This window comes from Sorex araneus, chromosome X (genome assembly GCF_027595985.1).
Source record: "Sorex araneus isolate mSorAra2 chromosome X, mSorAra2.pri, whole genome shotgun sequence".
NCBI classification, from domain to species: Eukaryota; Metazoa; Chordata; class Mammalia; order Eulipotyphla; family Soricidae; genus Sorex; species Sorex araneus.
Genome location: NC_073313.1, coordinates 145,046,155 through 145,072,781, shown reverse-complemented (window position 1 = coordinate 145,072,781; position 26,627 = coordinate 145,046,155). Strand labels below are relative to the sequence as shown.

Below are 26,627 nucleotides of genomic sequence, written 5' to 3'. Positions count from 1 at the left end.
TTGTAGAATAGTCCTGTTGGTTTTCCATTGGGATGGAACATTGCATTCAAACAGGTAGCGTGTGAAGAGCCGAGCCAGTGAATTAATCAGTACTGGTGGCAGATTCTTCAGGTGTTCGGGTCTGACCTTGTCTGGACCAGGTCCTGTACACTTCTTTACCGACATAATGGTGTGTCAGATTTCGGAAAGGAGAATGCTGAGAATGACATATCCATCCTGCGGGATTTGGTATGTGGGCAGGTGGATGTGGCTTTCGAAGACCAAGTAGAAGTCGTGGATAACCTTCACCATTGCCCTTCTGGAAGATGTGATAGATCCATCAGGACGTCAGAGGGCAGTCATCTTGGTTTTATAGTTGGCAAAGGACCGGTGGATTTTTTGAATACTTTTCCCAGCTTCTGCCACATTGGCTAACACTGCTGGTCTTCCCTCTTTGAGTTCTTCCTTTATCGCTTCTCTGCACAGCTTTGTGAACTCGGACGTTAGCTTGCCTGAGGCTTGCACCAAACCATGTTGGCGAATGAGCTTGAGAGTTTCCGAAATAGGCATTTTTCTGTGGCTTTCTCTCTCTGCCTTTCTTGCACAGTCAAGGAGGTGCTGAACCAGTCAATTGTATTCCTCGTTGATGTTGTCAATGATGACATCTTCCCATATTGCTGCGATAGTGCAAAGAGCTCCCAGTTGGTGTTCATTCTGGGAGGTCTCTTAAACTTAGCAGCCCTTTCTCCCCGCTTCATGAAATAACAAAAATGGGCCTCATTCCCCTGATCTTGGAAGTGCTCCCAATACGGCAGCATTGAGAAGGACAAGCAAGGAGAGGCTGCTAAAATCTCAGGGCCGAACTAGTCTGCCAAAACAAAGAAGGACTAAAATGACTCTCTGGCAGTTTTAGTGCATGTAGGCTGGCATCGGAACCATCCATCAAGGACTTGATGGTGCAGTTACAGATCAAATATGACATCATTGGATTGACCAAGATGAGAAGGCATCAATCACATCATACTGTTTTCGACACTGGAGAAGAACTGTTCCTCAGAACATGTGACAGTAGAGGCGTTGGTGGTGTTGGTGTCTTCGTCAACATGAACTTGGCCATGAGCAGTGATTTGTTCGAATGCCTAACAACCCGAATCAGATGCTTACGTTTGAATAGATGTGGCACATTGCCGGCAGTTTCTATCTTTGTCATCTACACACCAACATCCAAGTACAATGAAGAAGAAATTGAGAAGTTCTACATGGAGCTGGAGAAGTTCTATAAAGAAGACCACACCTTCTACAAGGTCATTGTTGGTGATTTTAATGCCAAGATAGGACCGAGAAGGTCGCCCAAACTCTACATCAGGACCCATGGCCTAGAATGGAACAAACAGGTTGACAGATAGTCTGAGTTCATCATGTTGACCAAGACAGTCCATGGTAACTCACACTTCTAGAATACCAAATCTAAACATTTGACATGGGAGTCTCCCGGTGGACAGTTCCACAACAAAATTGATCACATCATATTCAATCCACGGTTTTGCCTGACCGATGTTGCTGTTGTCCCAAAATTCCAAATAGGATCAGACATCGCGAATGCTGTCTCATTCGCGCAAAATTCATACACACACACACATATATAAATATATTTCCTTCTAAGATTGGTTGCCTTCTACTTTAAACCCTATTGAATGTGTTGTGCTACTCTTAGTATATTGGTGGTGTAAAGTATGAGATATCCAGGAATAGATTCACTCATGCGTGAGACTCGTTCAAGTATATGGAGAGCGGCCATGAGCATGGCAACAGTTAAGTTCTGGAGACTTTTGGCTGCTGGGGGCTGTCTCCATTGGTGCGGGGAGGGCCCTTGCCCGTCCCACTCTGGGTTGCCCTGAATGGAACAGCCTTGCATGGGGTTTGGTGGCATGTTTATAACGAGTCTGATGGCATGGCTATGTCCTACTAGGTTTTTCAATTGTACAGTTAGTTTGACTACTCTTTCCCTTCAGTTTCACCTGCAGACTTAGTTTTTTCACTTTTAGATTTTTTAGTAATGTGAGCATTTTTATCTTAAGTATTTTAAATTTGTATTTCTAGTTTTTTCAGCCTGATGGAGTTGATTTTGTAAATTCTTTCAACAACTATATTCTGCCTGCAAGAATAATCCAGAATATTGTTTCCAAAGCACATCAGAAGCGATTATTTCTTTTTGAGTTTCAGTTACAATAATCAAATTTAACTGAGTATAAATTTGCAACCTTATAATTCAGTTTGGAAATGTTACTTCATCTTTGGCTGCCAGATAACTTGATAAAAACAGTATAGATCAAGACATTTCTTTTTCTCTTTATTTCTCAGTTTAGACTTCATATGATGGTCTTTTTAGCCTACACAGGGCATTAGAGCCCGCCAAGGAACAGAAATGCAAGAAAACTGTGATTGCTCAAAGGTTATTTTTTAATCACTGCAGTATTGCTAACTTGTGTCATATATTTTATACTTGAAAGAAACCAAGTATTCAAGGCCCAGAAAGTAACTATGACATCTCTTCTTTAACATAAGTATTTTAAAATTTAGTTAACTATATTGATATTAATATGCTAATATAGCTTTAAAAACTTTCGAATGCCGATAGTATACAGGAATATGACAAAAGTTTTCGTTATCACTCATGATTAGGGAAGTGAAGATCAAAACAACAATGAGATACCAGCCTGTGAGATACCCAAAAGTCTGGAAACAGCTAGTGTTGGCAGGGTTGCAATGAGAAAGGAACTCTCATCCACTGTTGGTGGGAATGTTCTCTGGTTCAACCTTTATGGAAAACAATACAGAGATCTGTTTAAAAATAAGAATACAATTCAGTGATACCATTTTTGGGGCATCTATCTCCAAACACAAAGACCAGACCTTAACTTGAAAGGATACATCTGCATCTATGTTCACTGCCACACTTAATACAACAGCCAGGAGATAGAAACAAGTTAAACGCCCAATTACACATGAATGAATCTTGTATACATACAAGAAGTTGTATGTATACACAGTGGAATATATGCCCATCTAAGAAAGAACAGAATCATGCTGTTTACAGCAACATGGATAGTACTAGAGAATATCATGCTAAGTGAAGTGAAGTCAGTCAGATGGAAAGAGATAAATAGAATGATGTCTCACATATGATATATAAAGATACACAGCAAGATAGTAACCAGGTGTCAAAGGCAGTGTAATGGGATAACCGGTCAACACTGTTGACTTGGGGTTGGGGCTTTGGAGGTAGGTGTCTCAGGATACTTGGGAGAGGGAGGGAGTACACTGCTTGTGAGTTTCAAGGAAAAGTGTGGGGGCATGCGGGGGACAAGAGCGGGTGGTGGCCAAGAACAATTCCCCCTGGCCTGCCCATGACAACAGATGGATGAAGGACCGGGAGAATGGAGAAACAGGGCACCAGGCATGTTGGTAGTCAGTTTATTTCTCTCTCCTCCCCAAAGCAGTTCGATCTCTCCCTTACAGAACAATCATAGTTGTAGTTTTAGGCATAGTCCCAGTCATCATAGTTCCATCATCTTAGTTGTCAATAGACCTCATAGTCGTAGTCATCATAGTCATAGTTCCATCATCCTAGTCCTCTTTCCCATTACAGCATAGTTATATAGAAATCATAAAGGGTGGAGTTGCACATAGGTGGAGTTGGACATTTTCATAACAATAAACAGATGTAAAGCCATCCTTCAGGGGAAGTTCTAGGAGATAAACGCAAGGACAAGATCGAATCTGAGGGTTCAGCACTCTAGATTACTAGAAAATCCTTTCAAGGACGGGAATCCATCTAGGGTATATTGCTTCCTCCTTTCCTCAGCTAGTAATCCATTTAAACCATCATAGTAAATTTACTTCTTATATTTCTAGTCATTTTCTATGAAAACAGTAAGAGATACATTAAGCTTAAAGGTTGATTCTTCTTGGGGACATTTCGCTATATATCCCAGACTGTAGTCCTCAGGCCAGGTTAGTCTTTTCTAACCCCAGTAGGATCCTTATTTAGTTACTTCTTTTTGGGTCATAAACAAAGTGTGTTTCATAACCATGCTCTTAATTTTTTATACTTATGGCGCTTAGGTTGTCCTATTTTGATGCCAGGCTAGCTTACAGCTTGCCCTGGGTCCATCCTTGTCCCTTGCTGGGACATTCCTTTTGGGATATTAGGAAGTAAGGGCAACTAAGGCTTAAGTCGGGTATATATGACAGATGCCCAGGAGTAAATATTATTTGGAGTCAATTTACTCTCATGTTACAAAGCATGGCATCAACTGTCTTCCTGTGTCTATACAAAAAGGGCACTCTTAAACCATGCAAGTGACATAAAGGAAAGAGAAAAGCAATACAGGATTATTAGTGCTTGATGGAACTGGGTGTGCCTCAGGGGCACTGTTGTGGGAGTAACTTAATAAACCTAAGCTCCTTGAGGGAGTAGCAAGGACAACCCAATGTTATCCAACAATTGGTGATAGGTGTGGTTGGTGTTGGAATTATATCCGTGAAAATCTATTATTAGGAGCATTGTAACACAGTATCTTAAAGAAATTCAATAAAATATAAAAATGAAAATACTGTCTAAAACCCTATAAAAGAATTGTTCCTACACTCCAGGAAATGATATTGTTCTTGAGGTTTCTTATCGTTTATTATAGACTTCAATTTTTTTCTAACTTCAGTTTGCAGGCCTTTCAGATATATCCATCTCACAAGACATCCCAGTGGAAGGAGAAATCACCATTCCCGTGAGATCTCAGAGTCAAGAGTTTGACAGCTGCACGCTAAATGAATCTGTTCAGAATACCATTGTAAGTTAGACTTGAGAAAACCACCTTTCAGTAGCATGGGAATAGATAATTGTGATTTTATTTGCTTTTGCTTGATTCTCTGGTTTTCTATATGTTTTATTTATTTTATTTGCTATTTGTCCATAGAATAGGGTATATTCTCTTGCCCGCACGCCTGGCTGTCTTCCCCGGGGCCCCTCAGAGGGGATGGGCTCCAGCTTCCCTCCCCGCCCTGAGCAGAGCTCCCGGTGGCCAAAGACCACTGGAACCTAGCTACAGCCATGCTCCAGGCCCCTCTCCACACGTTCGGACAGGCCTGATCACGCATGAAGGTACCGGCAGAGGAATCCAGGTGTGTGTAATCCCATCAACGGCCAACATCCAGAGACTTAAAAGCAAGCTTCCAGAAGTCTTCCAGATATCTTGTAGCCTGCTTCTCCCTCTGGGAGAAATTGGGAAGCTTCTGAGAATTTCCTGCCCACCTGGGACAGCCTTGCAAGCTTCCCATGGTGTATTCATATGCTAAAGCTAGTAATAAGCTGGATCTCATTCCCCTGACCCTGAAAGAGCCTCCAGTGTGACATCATTGGGAGGGCCGAATCGAGAGAGACTTCTAAGATTTCAGGGAAAGGACGAATGAGAGGTTACTGAGCCCGCTGGAGAAATCGACTATTAACAGGATTTCGTGATTCGTGATTCATGATTCATCCATAGAGAATAAATTGGTACATCCTTTTTGGAAAGCAGTTTGGTTATAATTAGTATTTAGAATCTTAAAATAGAATTTTGGAGATAGCTTAAGTGATAGAGCATATATGTAACTTGTATGAGTCCCTGAGTTTGATCCCTAACACTATGTGGTCCCACAGTATCTCTGGGTGTGGCTTTGGGGGACCTCTGAATACTGCCAGTTGTGCCCCCTCACCCAAAACTTGAAATTTCCAAATCCTTTTAAGTTCTTAATGGTACTTCTCATCTAGGGAATTTTTTAAAAAACAAATATATCCCAGAGAGGCAAAAAAGTATAGTCAAAATGACATCTCCACTTGTATGTTCATCACAGCCCTGTTTATAATAGCCAGAATCTGGAAAAAAAACCTGAATGCCCAAGAACAGATTACTGGTTAAAGAAACTTTGGTATATCTATACAATGGAATACTATGCAGCTGTCAGAAAAGATGAAGTCATGAACTTTGCATATAAGTGGATCAACATGGAAAGTATCATGCTGAGTGAAATGAGTCAGAAAGAAAGAGACAGACATAGAAAAATTGCACCCATCTGCAGAATATAAAACAATAGAATGGGAGACTAATAGCCAAGAATAGTAGCAATAAGTACCTGGAGATTTGCTCCATGGCTTGGACGCTGGCCTCACATGCTAGGGGAAAAGGCAGTTCAGATAGAGAAGAGAACACCAACTAAAGTGTGGAGGATCCACTAGGAATGGAAGAGGCGGGCTGAAAGCAGACTATAGATTGAACACGATAGCCACCCAATACCTCCATTGCAGACCACAACACCCAAAAGGAGAGAAAGAATAAAAGGGAATGTCCTGCCACAGGGGTAGGGTGGGGTGGGGGGACGGGATGGGGGATGGGAGGGATGCTACAGCCATCGATGGAGGAGAATGGGCACTGGTGGAGGGATGGGTACTCGAACATTGTATGACTGTAACACAAGCACGAAAATTTGTAGCTGTACCCTCATGGTGACATTAATAAAAAAAATACAGAAACCTAGGGGCACTTTATATGGTCCCCTGAGCACTACCAGGAAAGGTGATTTCTAAGCAAGAGCCAAGAATAAACCTTGAGTACAGCCAGGTGTCACCCTCATAGCCAAAAATATAAAAATTAAAAATACAGAAAATTATTAATATATAAAAATGTTCTTCAGAATGAAGAAACACTGTGTGGGTTAAAACACTTGTATTGCATACAACCAACACCTTTTTTTAAAATTTTTAAATTTATTTATTTTTAATTAGAGAATCACCGTGAGGGTACAGTTACAGATTTATACACTTTTGTGCTTATACTTCCCTCATACAAAGTTCGGGTACCCATCCCTTCACCAGTGCCCATTCTCCACCACCCGTAAACCCAGCGTCCCTCCCACCCTCCCCAATCCCATCTCCCCCCCACCCCACCCTGCCACTGTGGCAAGGCATTCCCTTCTGTTCTCTCTCTCTAATTAGCTGTTGTGACAACCAACACCTTTTGAACTCCACCACCAAATATGGTCCCTTGATCACCACCAGGAGTGGTCCCTGAATGGAGAGCCAGGAGTTAGCTCTGAGCACTGCTAGGTGGAGTCCAGTCCCTCCCCCAAATGTTCCTTATTATATCCTTCACAGTAGAGGTAAGTAGAACAAGAGAGGAAATAGTAAATGGTCCATTTGGTAGGATGTTAAGCAATCATTTAAAAAATGTTAGAATAATCATTAACAGAAAAGAAATTTCTAGGTTAAAACTTTAGGACAGAATTATCCTGACCGTATTTTGAGAGACTCTCTGAGTATTACTGCACCCTTCTTTAAATGTCTTTGGTTTTTGTTTGGCATCTGGGATTCATTTATCAATTAAATTGGGTGTGATGAAAATGAATTACTTGTATATTGTAAAGAATGTAATAGATAAGGAGCAACCTAAGTGGTCTATTATGTATGAGTGAAATGTCAGAGACTTTTACAGAGCAGTAAAATGTTGGCTATTTTAGTTCCCTTAAATAACTTATTAGGAGAGATATATTTCTCTTTTACAGATATTTAAAAATCAAAACAGAACTCATGGATGTGGTCGAGAGTTAGATATTGGCTTATGGAGTTACTAGCCAAAGAATACCATACTTCTCTGTATTGTTTGTATATTGAAGGAATTGAACTGAAATTATAAATCTAAAATTCAATAAGGGGCTCCCAGAAGAGTGAAATAAATGAAAGTTCAGCAATTTTTGTCATCATAATATAACAAATTGTTTATATTTTTCAGATGCGTGATCTCAAAGCTGTTGGGAAAAAATTCATGCATGTTTTGTACCCAAGGAAAAGTAATACTCTTTTGAGAGATTGTAAGTATGTGAGTTTTTATTGAGATTGTGATGTTTCTCTCATTTTTTTTGAAAGTGTGGTGCACCTTATCATAACTGTATTGTAAAGCAAAGTGTGGTAATAAAGCTGATATAATTTTAAATATGAAAATATATATAATTATGTAAATGAAAATTTTGTGAGAAATTAAACATATAGAATGAAATTTCCGCACTTGGACAATTTTGCTTATTTTATTAGTTTCATATACCCCTGCCTGATAGACACAGCAAACATTATTTCTGAAACTGCTAACATATACGGACTTTGTTCAAGAAAGAAACTAACAAGCTGCAAGGGAAGACAAAATGTTTGAATCCTAAATTAGACTAATAGCTAATATTCATTAAGGATTCATTCATATTTCAAAGCGGTCACTTAGTCTGTGACTGATTCTTTGTTCGAGAGTTCTACCAAAATTATTGTAATGAATTTTGTTCTTATTTAGAATTTATTTTTAAAATTGTTAGAACTTTCCCTTTTCTTTTCAAGAATTCTTGGTTTTCTTAGTACCCTTTGTCAGAAAACTTGAATGGAATGTTTTCAATTTAACATTGATATTATCCATGAGTATTCCTCTGTTTTGCCAGCATTTTGGTATGTTAAATATATAGCAAATGTGACATGTTTCAGCATGTAGACTGGATATGGTGTCAGAATCTTTTTAACATAGTGCAGTGTGGTGAGAGCTAATATATGATTAGCTATTGCTTGTGTGGGCGAATACGGGTTTGAATATTGGTGCCATTATTAGCTGTCTAATCTTGGATAAGACAGTTAAATTTCCAAGGCTGATGTTTATTCTTCTGTTGATATGGAGATAACATGTACCTACTGTTGAGGATTTGAGAAATGTAACCGCCATTTAACATGTGACATTTAGTAGGCCCTTCATAAATGCTATTGTCTTAGCCTTTCCCCTCACATATCTTTTTGTTGTTTGGGGCTATATCTAGTAGTACTCGGGGGCTATTCTAGAATCTGTGCTCAGGAGTCGTTCTTCACAATACTCATGGGACCATGCAGTGCTGTGGATTGAACCTGAGCCTCCTACATTCAAAGCATGCACTTAGCCTTTTAAGTTATATTTACAGCCCCCTCTTTTTCAATTTCTTGTAACAACTTTGTCATATATGAGAGTTACCTTTTCTGTTTTGCTGATGAAGAAAATGAGTCTTGGGGACACTAAGTATTTTATTATGGCCCTATAGGCACTATTAGAGTCAGTTTTAAGTTTAGTGGTTTTTTTCTATTCTACCACTGCTGTCTTGAACATGAAAATGTGGTTTCAATTGCTGTTCAGAGCAATATTGCTTCAGTTATGATGCAGAACCAGGTGTGCTGATGAGTATTTTATGTCATATATATTAAAGTCCATTTATATGATGAGTATTATTTATGTCATTATATTAAAGTCCATTTATATGATGAGTATTATATATGTCATTTATATTAAAGTCCATTCTGAAACCTGTGGGGATAGGCATAAAGGTTGAGTAAATTGTGGTCAGAATTGTGCATTTCTTCTACCCTCTTTAGTAATCCTGGTAGATTAGCAAGGAAAAATTAATTTAAAATGCTTTTAAATATAGTCACAATGAGATATCTACCACTTCACACCCATTACTTACTGCTGTTTTTTAAAAAAACACATAAAAGTAACAAGTGTTGCCAAGATGTTAGTGAAATTGGAACTCTTGTTCTTTTTTGGTAGAAAAATTAAATGGTGCCACTACTGCAGAAAACAACATGGTGGCAACTTAAAAAATAATCAAATGATCCAATAATTCCATTCAGGATATATACTAAAAAGAATTGAAAGAAGGGACTCAAGCATTTACACATCTATGTTTATAGTAATTTTATTCACAATAGCCAAAAGGGTGAAACAACTCAAATGTTAATTGGTTGATAGGTAAGAATATGGCATATGTCATATATGAATTAAATATGATTCAGCCTTAAAAAGAAATGGTTTTGGGGCTAGAGATATAGTACAGTGCGTAGGGAGCGGGCCTTCAATGCAGCCAACCTCAATTCAGTTCCTGGCCTCCCATATGGTTCCCCAAGCACCACCCGAAATAATTCCTGAGCACAGAGCCTGGTGTACTTTTTGAGCATCACTGGGTGTGGCCCATAAAGTGAAAAAAAAGAATGGCTTTGACATGCTACAAGGTTGAATCTTGAAGGCATATAATCTATGTAGAGACTAGGGTACTTAAGTTGCTAAAAAAAAAGTAAAAAGTAAAAAAAAAAAACTAATGCATACAAGGGACAGAGTAGGGAGTATGGAGTTACTGCTGAATTGGAGTTTTAGTTGAAAAAATTCTAAAAATAGATATAGTGATGGCTATAAAATGAACATACTCAATACCTATACATTGAAAAGGGATTAAACATGGTAAATTTTCTGTCACATATACTTATAACAATAAGAAAATCAAGTGAAAATAGAGATAAACAAATGAAACTATCTTAAACTAAGAAGCTTCTGCACCTCAAAAGAAACAGTGACCAAAATACAAAGACAGTCTACAGAATGGGAAAGGATATTTGCCCAATACCCATATGACTGGTTTAAGAAACTTTGGTACATCTACACAATGGGATACTATGTTAGAATAGCTTTTAGAAAAGATGAAGTCATGAAATTTGCATATAAGTGGAGCAACATGGAAGGTATCATGTTAAGTGAAATGAGTCAGAAAGAGAGGGATAGACATAGAAAGATTGCACTCATCTGTGGAATATAAAGTAACAGAATGGGAGACTAACACCCAAGAGTAGTAGAGATAAGGACCAGGAGGTCTGACCCACAGCTTGGAAACTGGCCTCACATGCTGGGGAAAAGGCAGCTGAGATAGTGAAGGGAACACCAAGTAGAGCATGTTGGGAGGACCCATTCGTGTTGAACGATGCCTGCTGAAAGTAGACTCTAGATCGAACATAATGGCCACTCAATACCTCTATTGCAAACTACAACACTGAAGAGGAGAAAGAACAAAAGGGAATGCCCTGCCACAGAGGCAGGGTGGGGTGGCGGGGGATGGGGTGAGGGTAGTGGGAGGGATACTGGGAACATTGGTGGAGGAGAATGGGCACTGATGGAGGGATGGGTAAACGATCACTGTATGACTGAAATGTAAACAAAAAAGTTCAAAAGTTTGTAACTGTAGCTCACGGTTATTCACTAATAAATTGAAAAAAATAAAGTATTATTACGGATATTTTATGAATTATAAAATAAGGACACTTGAAAAAGCCAGCATATTGTTTTTAGTTATATTTGATTAGTTAGAAAAATTAACAAGAACAGTAAAAACTTGATTAAAATGGTATTTTTATTTATTTATTTATTTATTTATTTTTATGTCACACCCGGTGATGCACAGGGGTTACTCCTGGCTCATGCACTCAGGAATTACTCCTGGTGGTGCTCAGGGGTCTATATGGGATGCTGGGAATCGAACCTGGGTTGGCCGTGTGCAAGGCAAATGCCCTACCTGCTGTGCTATTACTCCAGCCCCTTTTTGTTTTTTTGTATTTTATGGGGGGGTGATTAAAATTGTAAGATTATGATTCTTTACATGTATTCCAACATTTTTTGGAAAAAAATTCTGAAAATAGATATGGTGATGGCTATAAAATGAACATACTCAATACCTATATATTGAAAAGGGATTAAACATGGTAAATTTTGTGTCACATATGCTTATAACAATAAGAAAAGCAAGTGAAAACAGAGATACACAATTACTTGTAATTAAAAGTATGCAAATGCACATACCTCATTTGCATAAAATTATATATTACGTATATTACATGTACAAAACATTAACATTACATGAATATGAATTAAAAGAAATGCTGGATGGGGTTGGAGAGATAGTGCAGTTTATAAACCACTTATCTTGCGTGCAGCTGAACTAGATTTTATCCCCTGCACCCCATATGGTCCCCCATGACTGCCAGAAGTAAACTCTGAGTGCATAGCCAGGAGTGACCAGCACCAGGTATGACCTCAGCACCAAAAATTATCTATCTATCTATCTATCTATCTATCTATCTATCTATCTATCTATCTATCTATCTATCTATCTATCTATCTATATACACACACACACACAGATATGGCAGACAGTATTCTCCATACTCTCTCTCTACTTTTGGGCATTATAGCTTGCAACACAGACATTGAGAGGACATCATGTTTGATCCATTATCTACTTTCAGCATGCATCTCCCATCCCAACTGGTTCCTCCAGCCATCATTTTCTTAGTGATCCCTTCTCTATTCCATCTGCCTTCTCCCCTCCGCTCATGAAGCAGTCTTCCAACTATGGGCCAATCCCCCTGGCCCTTGTATCTACTGTCCTTGGGTGTCAGCCTCATGTGATGCTACCCTACACTCCACAAATGAGTGCAGTGGATGTCTGTCCCTCTCTTTCTGGTTCATTTCACTTAGCATGATACTCTCCATGTCTATCTATTTATAAGCAAATTTCATGTCTTCATCTCTCCTAACAGCTGCATAGTATTCCATTGTATAGATGCACCAAAGTTTCTTTAACCAGTCATCTGTTTTAGGACACTCGGGTTGTTTCCAGATTTTGGCTATTGTGAACAGTGTTGCAATGAATATATAGGTACAGATGTCATTTCTACAGTGCCTTTTTGCATCCTCAGGATATATTCCCAGAAGTGGTATTGCGGGGTTAAATGGAAGCTCAATTTCTAGTTTTTGAAGGACTGTTCATATTTTTTTCCAGAGAGGCTTCACAAGAACAGCAGTTTCATGGTGGAAGATAGTTTAAGTGGTAGAGGACATGCACTTTCAAGTCCAAGAATTTTTTTTCTAAGAAAAATGTAAAACTAAATTTTCACATTTTAGGATTATATAAAATTATAAGTATATAATTTAAATTAGAATTAATATTTCAAGGTGTGTGATACAAGATCAATATACAAAAATTATATTTCTACATTATATTTCTATATTTTAGAAATTGGAAAGTGAATTTATAAATAAATGTCATTTATAATAGTAGCAAATTCTGTAGGAGCCACACCCAGCCAAGCTCAGGCCAGCAGTGTTGGCAAGACCCTTAATTTGATCCCTTGAGTCACATTTCCCCTTGAGAATCAGTGGGTACAGCCCTGGTGTTCCTGTGCTGGTCCCTGATTATTGCTGAATGTGCCCTTATTAAAAGGAACAGCAATTCTATTCTAGTTCAGTATAATACTTATAAAAGGAAATTTGTGTGCAGAATAGGAACAGAAAACCTAGGTTTTAGTCCTGCATCTATAGTCTATGAACTTAAGAATGTAATTCCCTTCTCAGCATCATATTTTCTACTTGGAAATGAGCTTGATTATACTTGTAGCCTCAGATTTGTGAGTTGATTTAACTGTTATTTTCCTTCTGAGGATGCTGGGTGGGGCTGATAGGTCTTCTACATGTCGTTTGACTATTGTGTATGTTTGAAATGACTTAATAGCTGGGCAATAGAATGTTTTGTGGGATATGAAGTTGATATTATACCTTAAAAGATAGATGAATAAGCACATTCAGAATTGGGAGCAGGGAAGGGGAAGTAGAGGCAGATTGGCTTGGGCAGAGAGTGCTTTTGATTCTGAATCCCAAGAATGAAAGATGAAGATACTGGAATTAAGAGAGAAAATACTTCATGATTGTTTCTTAAGAGTTCTCTATGTTTTTTTTCCTTCTAGGGGATTTGTGGGGCCCTTTGATCCTTTGTGTGACACTTGCATTGTAAGTACTTGTCATTTCATATGGACAAGATTTTTGTTAAGGTTCAAAATTGAGGGGGTTTTGACTGAATATTTCATTTAGGAATTCTGTAACATATTGTATTGCTTTGTATTTAAAATATTCAAGTAGAATTTCAGATCAGAGAGTGTTTGAATTAAAGATGTGGAAAATCTGCTCACCTTATTTACTAAAGATACTACTTAGACTGTTTTGTCGTGTCTGTTCAACATAGTAACCTCCCCATTATCAAACTCATTAAATTAACTATAGATTAAAACACTACTTATTCCCACACATCATTCTTTTAAAATCTTACTGTGATTCTTAGTGGTGGAATATGTGCACTGGTAAAGGGATGGGTGTTCAAGCATTGTATAACTGAGACTTAAACCTGAAAGCTTTGTAACTTTCCACATGGTGATTCAATAAAAGAATAAATTAATAAAAAAAATCTTACTGAATCGTGAATAGGGCTAAATTAACAGAAGCAGTACAATTCAAAACGAGGTTATGTTTCAAAGTAGTCTGTTTTCTGTATTCATTTCATATAAAGAGAAAGGACAAAAGAGCTAGACTTTGTTTCTGCTGTTAACAGTGTAACTATGGGCTACTAATAACCAAAATCTGCATAATGGTTTTTCACGGTTTATAGAAACCTTCCAAAAGTCTAAGTTAATATTAATTTCCTTTTTGCTCTGACAAATAATGTCAGATTCAAAGAGTTTGAAGACTGAACCTAGATTACAGTGGTAGAACTGGGTGTTTTCAACCTAAGTTTTCACTGATTGCCCCATCTCTAACTTCTGTGGTTATTACATATCTTTTCCAACTTAACATTTCTCTGACTTCTTTTATATAGCAATAGAAGATGGTTTGGGATTCTTTCCAAGTCTGTTTCTTGGATGCAACACATCTGACAGGTGCTCAAATTTACTCCTGCCTCTGTGCTCAGGAATCACTCCTGGTGGCTGTGTCCAGTTTTTTGCCCAGGGGTATAATTCAGTGCCTTCCATGGATTTCTTTTAGAACCTCTGAACATATGTCTTCTTACTTGGAAAGGTCAGCTTTCGAGGTTATGTACTGTAACCCCTCTTACTTGCAGAGAAGAAATCTGGAGTCTCAAGACATTGAGTGTTTTACTCTATTTTATATATCTCCTGACAAAATTAGGCCCCAGTATATGAGTCCTCTCTCCAGGGCAGTTAATATTCTTTCCATCATACCATGCTGAAGCAATTCCAGAGAATTGATGAATGCTAATGAGATAATACATGTGTTAAGGTGCTTGACTTGCATGTGGTCAACATGGTTCCATCCCTGACACCACATATGGTTCCCATAGCAGTGCTAGGAATCACTCCTGAGCAAAAGTACCAATAGTCCATAAGTCTGAGCATTGCCAGGCCTCAAAAAACAAACAAACAAAATAAACAGAAAGTGCAACCAAAAACCTACACTGGTAAATGGCATAACAAGATGAATAAGAGTCCTCTCCACTTTATATAATGGGATGGACTTGTGAACTGACTTTATTTTGTCTGTTTTTCTTTGGGTCCATACTCAATAGTTTCTGGAGACACCTCCCTGCATGGTGCTCAGGGGACCATGTGGTGCTGGGGGTTGAAATTGTGGCTCCTGCATGCAAAATATATGCTCTAGCTCTCTGAACATCTCCTATGCCTTTATTATTTTTGTGACAAATAAAATTACTGATTTCAAGTATTGTCAAAAAATGAAAAAATTATGTCTGTAAGAGTCTTAGAAATTTGTGTCTTTACAACATCTCAATTTCAAAGTAGTTTTTTAGTAATAATAATGTTTTTATTTTTAAAAGGTCAACAAAAAAGTAGGTTTTTAAATTGTTTCCATTCATCAGTCCTAAAATCTTAACCTGAGGGTTACAAATTCAAAGATCTCTATGGACTAGAGAAATGACTAAATACATACAGTAGTGAATTGATGACTGAAATTCCTTGTGAAGGAACCTGGTATATCAGTTGCATTTGTGTATTGCCACATGGGGATGTAGGCCCAATGTTAATAACTTCTGATATTTCATTAAAATACAAAATACATGTTTTTATGTGAAATTTTCCAATTTGAAAACAATATCGTATTCTCCAAAGAACTCATAAAGATGAACCACGGACATGTGAAAAAAATGCCGACTATGAGGGCCAGTCTAGAAGATAGTACAGGACATATAGCCCTTGACTTACATGCAGCCAACTTGAGTTAGATTCCCTGGGATCACATGCGGTCCAGTCCCTTGAGCTCCATCAGGAATGATCCCCGAGTACAGATATCTGAGTATACGAATAATTCTTGAACACAGCTGTGTATGGTCCACAGAAAAAAGAAAAAAACACACTGAAAGTTATTAGGTAAATGAACATTAAAACCAAAATAAGCGATGACCTCACATTTCTGAATATGGTCTATGTCAAAAGACTAGGATGAACATTGGATTTTCTACAAGGAGGAACTTAGTACACTTTGTGGGAATGTAAATTGGTATAGACTCTATGGGAAAGGGTATAGAGATGCCTTAAAAAATGTAAATTGCAGGCAAGAGAGATAGTAGAGGGGATCAGGTGCTTCCCTTGCTGACCCAGATTCAAACCTTGGCACCACACACAATTCTCTGAGCATGGCCAGAAGTGACCCTTGAGCACAGAGCCAGGAGTAAGCCCTTAGCACTACAGGGTATGGCCCTCAAAAAACAAAAAACGAATGAAAAAAGCACAAGTAAATAGCATATTTTCTAGTAATGCCACTCTTAAGCATTTATCTGAAGGATATGTTTTGTTTTGTTTTAAGACCACATCTGGCTGTGCTCAGGGATTATTCCTGTCTCTGTACTCAGAGATCACTTCTGATTGTGCTCAGGGGACTATATGTGGTATTGGAGATAGAATCCAAGTCAGCTCTCTGCAAGGCAAGTACTATCTCTAGCCCCTATCTGAAGGATATGAACACTCTAATTCAAAAGTATATGTGTGCCTGTCTCATGAGCTGGGGGAGAAGGCAGCTGGAATAGAGAAGGTATCACTAAGACAATGATGGTTGGAGGAATCGTTCGGGATGGGGGACATGTACTCAAAGTAGAAAAAGGGCCAAACGTGATAACCTCTCAGTATCTGTATTGCAAGCCATAATGCCACAATGTAGAGATAAAGTATGGGGGAAATTGTCTGCCATGGATGGGGGGAGGGTTGGAAAGGGGAGTATACTGGGGACATTGGTGGTGAAGAATGTGCACTGGTGGAGGGATGGGTGTTTGGTCATTGTATGATTGAAACTCAAACATGAAAGCTTGTAACTGTATCTCACAGTGATTCAATAAAAAAAGGAAAGAAAAGAAAAGAAAAATGTATGTGTATCCCTGTGTTCATAGTAGCATTAGTTACAATAGCCAAAGCATAGAATCAGCCTAAATGCCTATTACAAATGAGTGGATGAAGAAACCATGGTATACGCCCAATAGAAATCTGTTAAAAAGATTAAATTCTACATTTAGGAAAATATCACTGTCATCCCGTTGCTCATTGATTTTCTTGAGTGGGCACCAGAAACATCTACGTTGTGAGACTTGTTGTTACTGTTTTTGGCATATCGAATACGCCATGGGTAGCTTGCCAGGCTCTGCCTTGTGGGTTAGATACTCTCGGTAGCTTCTCGGGCTCTCCAAGAGGGGTGGAGGAATTGAACTGGGTCAGCCGCGTGCAAATCAAACATCTTACCTGCTGTGCTTATCGCTTCAGCCCTAGGAAAATATAGATGGTAATATTTAAATTTTTCTTTAGGCACCATGATTTACAAAACCTAGATTCAAATCCTGACACAACCATACAGGAAACATTCCAGCACCACACGCTGCACCAGAGTGCCCACTTCCCTCAACCAGTGTCCCTCCCCAACACCTCCTGTGATGTTTCCTAATGAAGCCCAGTTCTCAATTGCTGTTGCCTTTGAGCATTTTTAAATTTTCCTAATATGATTCCTTATGTCCCACACAGCAATCATTCTGTGTTTATCCCTCTTCTGACTATCTTCACTTAGCAGGACACACACTTAGCATGACACACCCCAGATCCATCCACATAGCAGCTAATTGCATAATTCCATTTTTTTTCTTAAACTGATTGTATGATTCTTTATCTAGTCATCTGTTTTTTGACACTTGGGAATGGATTTGAGGTAATATTCTAAGTGTAATAAGGAAGTTAAGATTATTTGGGGGGAAATTGACGGTCCCACCCAGCTGTGCTCAGAGCTTAATCCTGGTTCGGGGTTTAGCGATCACTCCTGGCAGGGCTCAGGGGACCATGTAGGATGTCGGGGATTGAACCTGGGTCAGAGTTCAAGGAAAACGTCCACTGCTACTATTGCTCTGGCCCAGGACCATTTTTGGATGGTTTTACTTACTGTGTAATAGGAAGTATTAAAGATGAAATATTAGGCAAATGAGCTATAAGGAATCATAAAACTGACTCCTAGACTCAGTGAAAACTCAGAGTTATTAGAGGATAAAGGTAAAGGGAGGAATTCAGAACTGATGTCTTTTGGTAGTAGGACGGCACTGGAAGTTTTGTGGTTGGATTGGTAACGATTGTCCGTATATAGATTTATAAAGCTAAACCTTGCAATTCCATAATATTATAAACCAGTGCTGAGACAATGGAAAAATAAAAATATAAGAACAGTAATAACTAAAAAGTCGTCATCTTTTAGTGTCTTTTAAATGCAATGCATTTAAGTTAATATGTATTTTTAATAATGACTGTTTAAGAACGGCTTTCAGAATTCCTAAGAATTTAGCAATTGGCTTTTGCAAACTAGTATAAATTAACTACAAAACAATGTTGTATTAACTTTTTTTGCCTCTGTTTTCTTCACCTTTTCTAAGAGTGAATTCCTGTGGTTGAGTTTAAACTATGTTGAACTTAGTAGTGGGGCTTTAATTATGCAGCTTTGGAGGAAGAAGCAGGAGTCAGCTACACAGTGTATTAAAGGATGGGAGCTTTATAGGATGGGTTGTTAGGAAGATTACAGGAAATTGGAAGTAAGAGTAAGCCTGCTGTATAGCAGATGGATCTATCCCAACTGATAAAAGTCATAGAGACGGTCAATATACTTCAGTTGTTTTATGTAAATTTGAATTATTCAAATTTGAAAGTGTTATATATAAAGGATTGATAACCTCTTTGTAAGAACAATATTTAATATTAAAAGTGATGACAAACCCTTGGATTTTGACTACAGAACTGTAGTTACTAAGCGATGGGGAGAGGGAACTTTGGCCAGGTGGAAAGAGGCAGACTAGAAGTGACACAGGGATGGTGGTCTTTTGCATTTTGGTGGTAGCGAAGGTGAAGATATTTTGTATACCAAAAGCATAAACATAGATATTCTTGTAACCATGTTACCTTGATCTCCCGTACATCTCTTTGTCCATTAGAAAATATAAAAATATAAAATTTAGAAGACCAATACAGATAGTACTCACATCTCAGGACAGAAACACTGATAGATTCCACCAAGAACTCTAGTAAGCTGAATAGGAAGGGGTAAGGGATTATGGAATAGGAAATATAGGAAGAAATTTTCAAATAACACTAAAACCCTTGTGACAAAAATAAGGGCCTATAATACTTAATTATATTTTTGTTTATGTGCATTAACAAATTTTATTTCTTGCCCTTTTTTCAATGTTTATACAATTTGATATTTCCTATATGTTATGTTATTTATATAAATATATGTTAATGTTTAAGTAACGTAGTAGGTATAAAACAGATTATTTATTATAGAGCTATAGATAAAATTTTTATTGAACTAGAAGAAAAAGAAACAGCATTCTAGAGTTGAAAGCAATAAAATAGTGAAACACTATGGCCAGAGAGATAGCATGGGGCATGTGGCCTTATAGATGACCAATCCTGGTTCAGTCCCAGAAGTGGTACCACATGGTCCCTGGGTATACTCCTGGAGACCCCAGCCCCACTGGGTATGTCCCTGGAGGGCCATCTAACAATTCTGGGGTCATCCTGTTAGTCTTGATACAGGTTTAACTTAGTGGAGATTAACTTAGTGGCAGCACTGCATCCTTGTACTCTTACATTGAGTAGCTTGTCCAATTGGCCAAGAATTGCCGGAACTAATGTGTGCAATAGTTGGGAGACACCCTCCCTTCCCCAAAACTTGAAACACTGCCAAAAGGTAAAATTAAAATTTAAATATCATTTCGGTTCTTCTATTTATAACATCTGCCTAATATAGAAAGAGTTTTAGTAACCAAAACATTTCCCACAGTGTGAATTGTAGTATCCCTTGTGGTGGTGTGATATTTGAAATTTGAAATAAAGGGAGCCTTGCTAAATTCCCCTGGCATTTTTCTTTTCACTCAACTTATATTTTATAAATCTTCAAATTTGGTAAGTATAAAGCAGCTCTATGATTCAAAGTTTGAGAAACCTTGCATTTATTTTGCTGTGTTAAGTGAAAGATTTTGCAATTCTCATACCATTTTCTTGTCTCAGGATGCTTCAAAGAGGCTCTGTAGATAGTGAAAAAGATGGAGGCCCCCAATTTGCAGAAGTGTTTGTCATTATCTGGTTTGGTGCAGTTATCATTACCCTCAACTCAAAACTCCTTGGAGGAAACATGTGAGTAATACTAAAATATACTTATTTTTCTTCTTGGCCCAGATTCAAGAAAGTTTGTTTGGTTAGATTTTTAAAAAATAAATGAAGGACAAAGAGCACTTTATTAAAAAAATCACTAAGTAAAGATAACCCAATGATTTTTTTTTAATTATCAAGGATTGGTGCAGCAGGTAAGGAATTTGCCTTGCACATAGCTTACCCAGGTTCCATCCCTGGTGCCACATATAATTCCCTGCTCACTGTCAGAAGTGATCCTTGAGCACAGAGCCAGAAATAAATTCTAAGCACAGCCAAGTGTGGCCATAAAGCAAAAATTGATACTCAAAGGTTCTTAATGAGCTTGTTGATCTCTCCAATTTTTGAAATCAATGATAGGATTTTTGTTAGAAGATTATATCCATTTAGGCACGCAAATAATTCAGTTTTCAATAAATCTGTGTATACAAAATTAAGGTTTGCTTGGAGAATTGAGGTCTTTGGGAAATGGAGAAGATAAGTTATTTAGATATAACATCTAGATAAATATCACATATCAGTCATCTCTGATCACCGGTCCACAGACTGGTGGGCCACAGGTCTACTACCTTGGTTTTAATTGCTAGTTGGTAGGTGATATGTAGGACAGGTACTGGTTGAATTTTAAAGAGCTTAGCAGACAGAATAGTATGAGAATAGGAAAATGTAACCATATGCTTAATACAGAGGTCTGTCTTCATGAAATCACTGTTAAAGTATGGGTATTATGTATCATAGGGAGATAACAATACATAGAAATGTGTGTAATTAACTCTTATGATACAGATCAGCTATATTTTGATATTTACTGGTGTATGTTGTCTTCTAGATCTTTTTTTCAGAGCCTCTGTGTATTGGGTTACTGTATACTTCCCTTGACAGTGGCAATGCTGGTTTGCCGGGTTGTACTTTTGGCTGAGCCAGGACCAATAAACTTCATGGTCCGACTTTTTGTGGTGATTGTGATGTTTTGCTGGTCTATAATAGGTAAGACTATAATTATCTCTATTATGGAAGAGCAGGCAAAAACAAGAATAAGAGATGAAGGAGCAGTATAACTCACGTGTGAGTGCTATGATTTCTGCTGCCTTCTATAGGACATCATATTCTAAGTTGACATTGATTGGAGTGATGTCCATGTTACCTGAGTTGGGATATATATATATGTATAAGACGTAGAATGTCACATCCTTCTAAAAAATTCTTGTATAAGGGATGGAGTTGGGAAAGGAAATTATACTAGCCTTATCTTGCTTGGTCATGGCATATAGGAGGCATTATGGTTTGTGAAATTATTTGGGCCTTTTCTTAATGAAGTACAGTAAATTTAATATCTAGCATTTATACATTGCTTATTATAGTCCAAGCAACATTTGAAGTGATTAATGTACAGTGTTAACTCTTACAACTGTAATGAAAACTTTTTTAATTACAAATTTTTAATTTTTTTAATTTTGTAATTAAATTTTTAATTTAATTACAAAATTTTTTAATTACAATTTTTATATTTAAAGTTTATAGTGTAATAACTTGATGTTTGTATTTATTGTGAAATTATCAGTTCAATAACATCCATTACTATATCTAAATATGCAGCTGCTTTTCTTCTAATGAGAACTTTTTTAACAAAATAAAAAAGGTACTGGTATGAGTATATACTGCAGTCTTTTTTGGGAGTCAGAAGTCAAGCCCAGTTGTATTGTACAAGGCAGGCATTTTACCACTGAGCTATATGCCCCCACCCCCAAATTTTTATAGAGGAGAAATAGACTCACAGAGTTATGCAACTTGCCCTAGAATATGTAATATCGAATAAGTGAATCAAGTTTCATACTGTAGCACATCATACTCTAATTTAGAACTAAATTTTACCACTTCTTAGTATAAGTTATTAAGAATCGTTATATAATAATTTTCTACTTCATTAAACAATTATTTAGCCATGCAATGGTACAGCAGGTAGGACTCTTGCCTGTCTTGTGGCTGACCCAGGTTCAGTCCCTGGCATCACATATGGCCCCCCAAGCCCTGCCAGGAGTGATTCCTGAGCATAGAGCCAGAAGTAAACCCAGAACACCATGCAGTATAGCCCCAAAACAAAAAATGTAAACCTTTAAAGAGTAGGAAAAACCTATAGAAGTGAAAATAAATGCTTTTTTAATTCTTAAAATTCCATTTTAAATTAGAAAGAAATGTAAGGCAAATTGTCTAATATTTTAGATGCAATGTATTTAAATGTTTAGTAACATCTCAGTGCTCTGAAGCACAGTTAAAGCCAAGAAATAATCCAGAAATGACCAGAGAATGTCATAATTGATACTTTAAAAAAACTATATGTTAATCTTGGGTACTTTACCTCTAGGAGAGCCCCTCATTCTCTCTGATAATTTACCACATACGTAGTTCTAAATACCTTATTTATCCGTGTCCAGGCCCAAGCAGTTCAGAAAATTGAGAAGCTCCTTTCAGCGCTCATTCTTTAATTCAGCAAATATTTGATAAAAACAAACCATGCATCAGACATTCTGCTAATCATGGTCTCTAACCTCCAAGCACATAATCCAGTGGAATAGCTATACAATCATTTAAAGGGGTAATAAAGTGTCCCAGGTAGGAGATCAGAATCTATAGAGTACAATGGAGATAGCAACAGGAAGTCAACAGTTCTACATGGGGTGGCAAAATACCAAATGTTTGCTCAATAACTATTTCTTTGAAGGGTCATCCCTAATGAGCAAAAAGATGAATAGGTTTTTCATGGGTCAACAAGAGGGATAGTAATTAAAAGAGATGATAACTTAAAATACACTTTTTCTAAAAGCACAGAAGTTTAAGACCATTTGCCATAGGAAAATGTAATCCAATGCATCTTTGTGAGCATATGTAGCAAATGCCAATTAACTTCTCCATAGAGAAAAAAAACCCTTTTAGGAAGTTTTTCATCCAAAATGATGGTAACTTTCAAAGCTTAAGTACTTGAACAAGAAGTTCTCAACTGTATGAAAAGTTGTACTATACAAAATGCTTTTTTTCTGAGGATCACAAATGTATCTTAACTTTTAAAAAATTAATTCTAAGTTCTGACATGACATTGTGTTAAATGTTTCTTTCTGTTTTGCTTTTTTTTAGCTTCTACAGCTTTTCTTGCTGATAGTCAACCTCCAAACCGCAAAGCTCTTGCTGTTTATCCTGTTTTCTTGTTTTATTTTGTCATCAGTTGGATCATTCTCACCTTCACTCCTCAGTAAACCAGGAAACGGAAATGAAAAGCTAATGAATTGAAAACTCACTTAAAAGATAAAATTGATGATAGAATTTTACCTCTAGCCTTCTTCTGTGTAATTTTGGAGGTATTTGAAAACTGGTCATGTGAGGAGATTATACGGGAGCCATAAAACACTGTTGCTTCTTATGTAAGGAACCGATGTTTGCAGGCTTTTCTTTTTCTCTTCATATCATTTCTTTTGAATACATGTGTATAGTACACGGAGTAAAATAGCTTCTTAAAGTATGCTGTAGTTATCATGGTCCGTTTGGGTCACAGCCAATACCTGGGAAGCACATGCATGCATCCTGCAAGTGGAATAGAGTTGGTAATGGTATTTTCACTTTTGAGAACACCTGTTCAGGTGCAGCTCTTAAAACACTGCCTTATGACTACTAGAATAAGCCTCTTTTTATAAATGAGTGAATAGTCTGTATCTGTTTTCTTTATTTATTAATCTTAAAAAGGCTATCTCATAGATTGGGGTGGGGTGATATATATGTTAAAGGAGAAAAAATTCACTAACCAAGATACAGATTTTGATCAGAGAAAATTCTACATTTCTTACTTTAGAAAAAAATTAAAGGATATCTAAAGAGTCTGTCTCTTTGATCTTTCTATATGGTCACCTTTTTCTGCTATGCTCAACAGCACCACAGTGACACTAGTTTTTTTTTCTTACTTCCTAGCTCTGAATATGCTGGCTGTAATGTTAGCTGTCATTGTGTAGTTTTCCTTTGATTCCTGTGACTGCATCTCTCAGTATACTGATCTTTTAACTTATTTAATTAAAAGAACTCAGAAATTTAGATTGATAATATTCTATTGCTTATTATAATGTGGACATATTTTCTTAAAGATAAAATGAGACAGTTTGGATACAACATAGCTATAAAGGATTCTCCATTCTGTGCAACCTCAACTCTTATTTAGTTAAATCAGAAGACTACAGTTAACCGTGTGAACATGGTTATTGTTCTGATAACTGAAACAATTGCAGAACAACCCAGCTGTAGGCCAAGCTGGGTTTCTAACTTTCACTTTTTTCATACTTGCTGCTTTGCATGTGCTTTTAGAGTTAGGGGATAGCAAGTTTTCTTGGTTCTAAACTTCATTTCTAAAGCTAATTTGCCCCTCTTTAGAGAAGTAATTTTTTTCACATGTGGACATACTTGTGTTCTCAGCTATTTGTGCAACCAAGTATGAAGGCTTTCCAGGGAGGAGCGATTAGGACAAGCTGACTGAATTAGAAAAACACCTTTAACGTAGTATGAGCTGCTGCTGTCTCTTAATTGCTCATTGAAGAACTTTTAGTTGATAAAGATTAGCGATTAGCGATTACAGAAAACATTCACTGTAAATATGAAGTTACTTATAATGATGGAATTTTTTTACACTTCATCATGGAATTGAAATTTTCATTTTATTTAAAGACATAGATGTATTGTTTAAAAACATTTCTCCATTATCAGATTAACCAAGTAAACAGCAATACAATAAATTTAATCATAGAATGTTATTCAATTACAAATGTAATAAGAAGTTGTTCTCTTTTGTCCTAGCCTTGTCAAAAGTTTTTGGTTGTATATCTGTATTCATTTCAATTTTCTCTTTTTAAATTGCTAAAACTTGAGTACATGGCCAATGTTTCCGTCTTGAGTTGAAAAATATTTTGAAATATGTTCCAATTATGAAATTGATTGTAAGTTATTGTCATTTTCCATTATCTGAAAATTTCCAATTCCCTACTTAAATTTATCTTTTCCAAAGTTGTTTCTTAACTTGTCCCAGTGATTTTGTTATAAAAATAAAAGAAATAGCCAAGCTTCTCATTAGAGAATTAAGTTTTTACTGAATTTTACTCAGGCTAAATATTTGGTAAATTCATAGGGCCACAACTTGTGGAGAAGAGTTTGTATGTGTAGATGAGGAGAAATTGTACATATTGAATGTTTAGCCATAGTGTTCAACATAGTTTGTGATATTATTAAGAAATGGTTTTAATTGATTTAAATGCAGGTAGATAAGTGGAAATTTAATTTCATTTCTGAAAATGAGTGATCAGTTCGAGTGTATAGATATTTTCTTAACAAATACTAAAAAGGCATATTGCTTTCTTTGAAAAGCTAAATATCTGGAAGTTGTAATCCTGAATACAGCTTTCCCTGGTTTGTTGCAAAGGCACATCAGTGGACAGGAAGACAGGAAGAAAGGGGGACTTTAAAAATGTACACCTAGGGCTGGAGCGTTAGCACAGCAGGTAGGGTTTGCCTTGCATGTGGCCGACCAGGGTTTGATTCCCAGCATCCTATAATGGTCCCCCAAGCACCGACAGGAGTAATTCCTGAATGCAGAGCCAAGAATAACTTCAGTGCAACACTGGGGTGTGACCCAAAAAAAAGAAAGAAATTGTAAACCATATTCTAGAAACTGGAGCGTTTCGTGCTTTAGATGAAATTCAAGTGTATGGGCAACATTACCAATGAACATTACAACCATTGTGGCTTATCACTTGATGTTCCAGTTTCTGAGATTTGAGACACTGCTGTTCAATTCCTCAGCAATAAGAAAACTGAAGACTGGTTTTAGTCAATATTCAAATTATAAAAACCCAATACAAGGAAACATTTGAATGTGTGTTGTAATTTTAAGTCATATACAAATGGAATTATATCTCTACATTGTGATGGGCTTTTTTATTATTAGCAAGCTAAGATCACAGAGAATGGGACTAAAAACATTTTACTGTTTGCTGTATTTTTTAATAAAGTAACTCACAAAGTGTGACATGGACTAGGAAACCTATATTCGGAGAGTTAATAGTTACTTTATATAGTCTACTATTTACTGTATTTGAACTTTTGTTTATTCCTGGATATTAAAAAAGAAAATCTTACATCATTTCAAATTCTCAGGTAACATCAAGTCATTGGAATTTAAGGCCTGTCATGACAGAAATAGATATCCACTGCATTGAAACCGTTATTGCAGAGTAAAACTCTGAAA

At 37.1% G+C, this 26,627-nt stretch overlaps 1 protein-coding gene across 1 annotated transcript in view; it reads left to right on the top strand.

Annotated features, from left to right (window-relative positions):
- The window catches only part of YIPF6 (Yip1 domain family member 6), a 56,902-nt gene extending 30,488 nt beyond the window's left edge, over positions 1–26,414 (top strand). Inside the window, exons 2-7 of the mRNA XM_055122682.1 lie at positions 4,701–4,829; positions 7,803–7,881; positions 13,631–13,673; positions 20,216–20,341; positions 21,186–21,343; positions 23,486–26,414. Of these exons, the coding sequence (XP_054978657.1) occupies positions 4,701–4,829; positions 7,803–7,881; positions 13,631–13,673; positions 20,216–20,341; positions 21,186–21,343; positions 23,486–23,604 (654 nt within the window). The 3' untranslated portion in view covers positions 23,605–26,414. The remainder of the gene's footprint in view (positions 1–4,700; positions 4,830–7,802; positions 7,882–13,630; positions 13,674–20,215; positions 20,342–21,185; positions 21,344–23,485) is intronic.
- Positions 26,415–26,627: the final 213 nt, after the last annotated feature.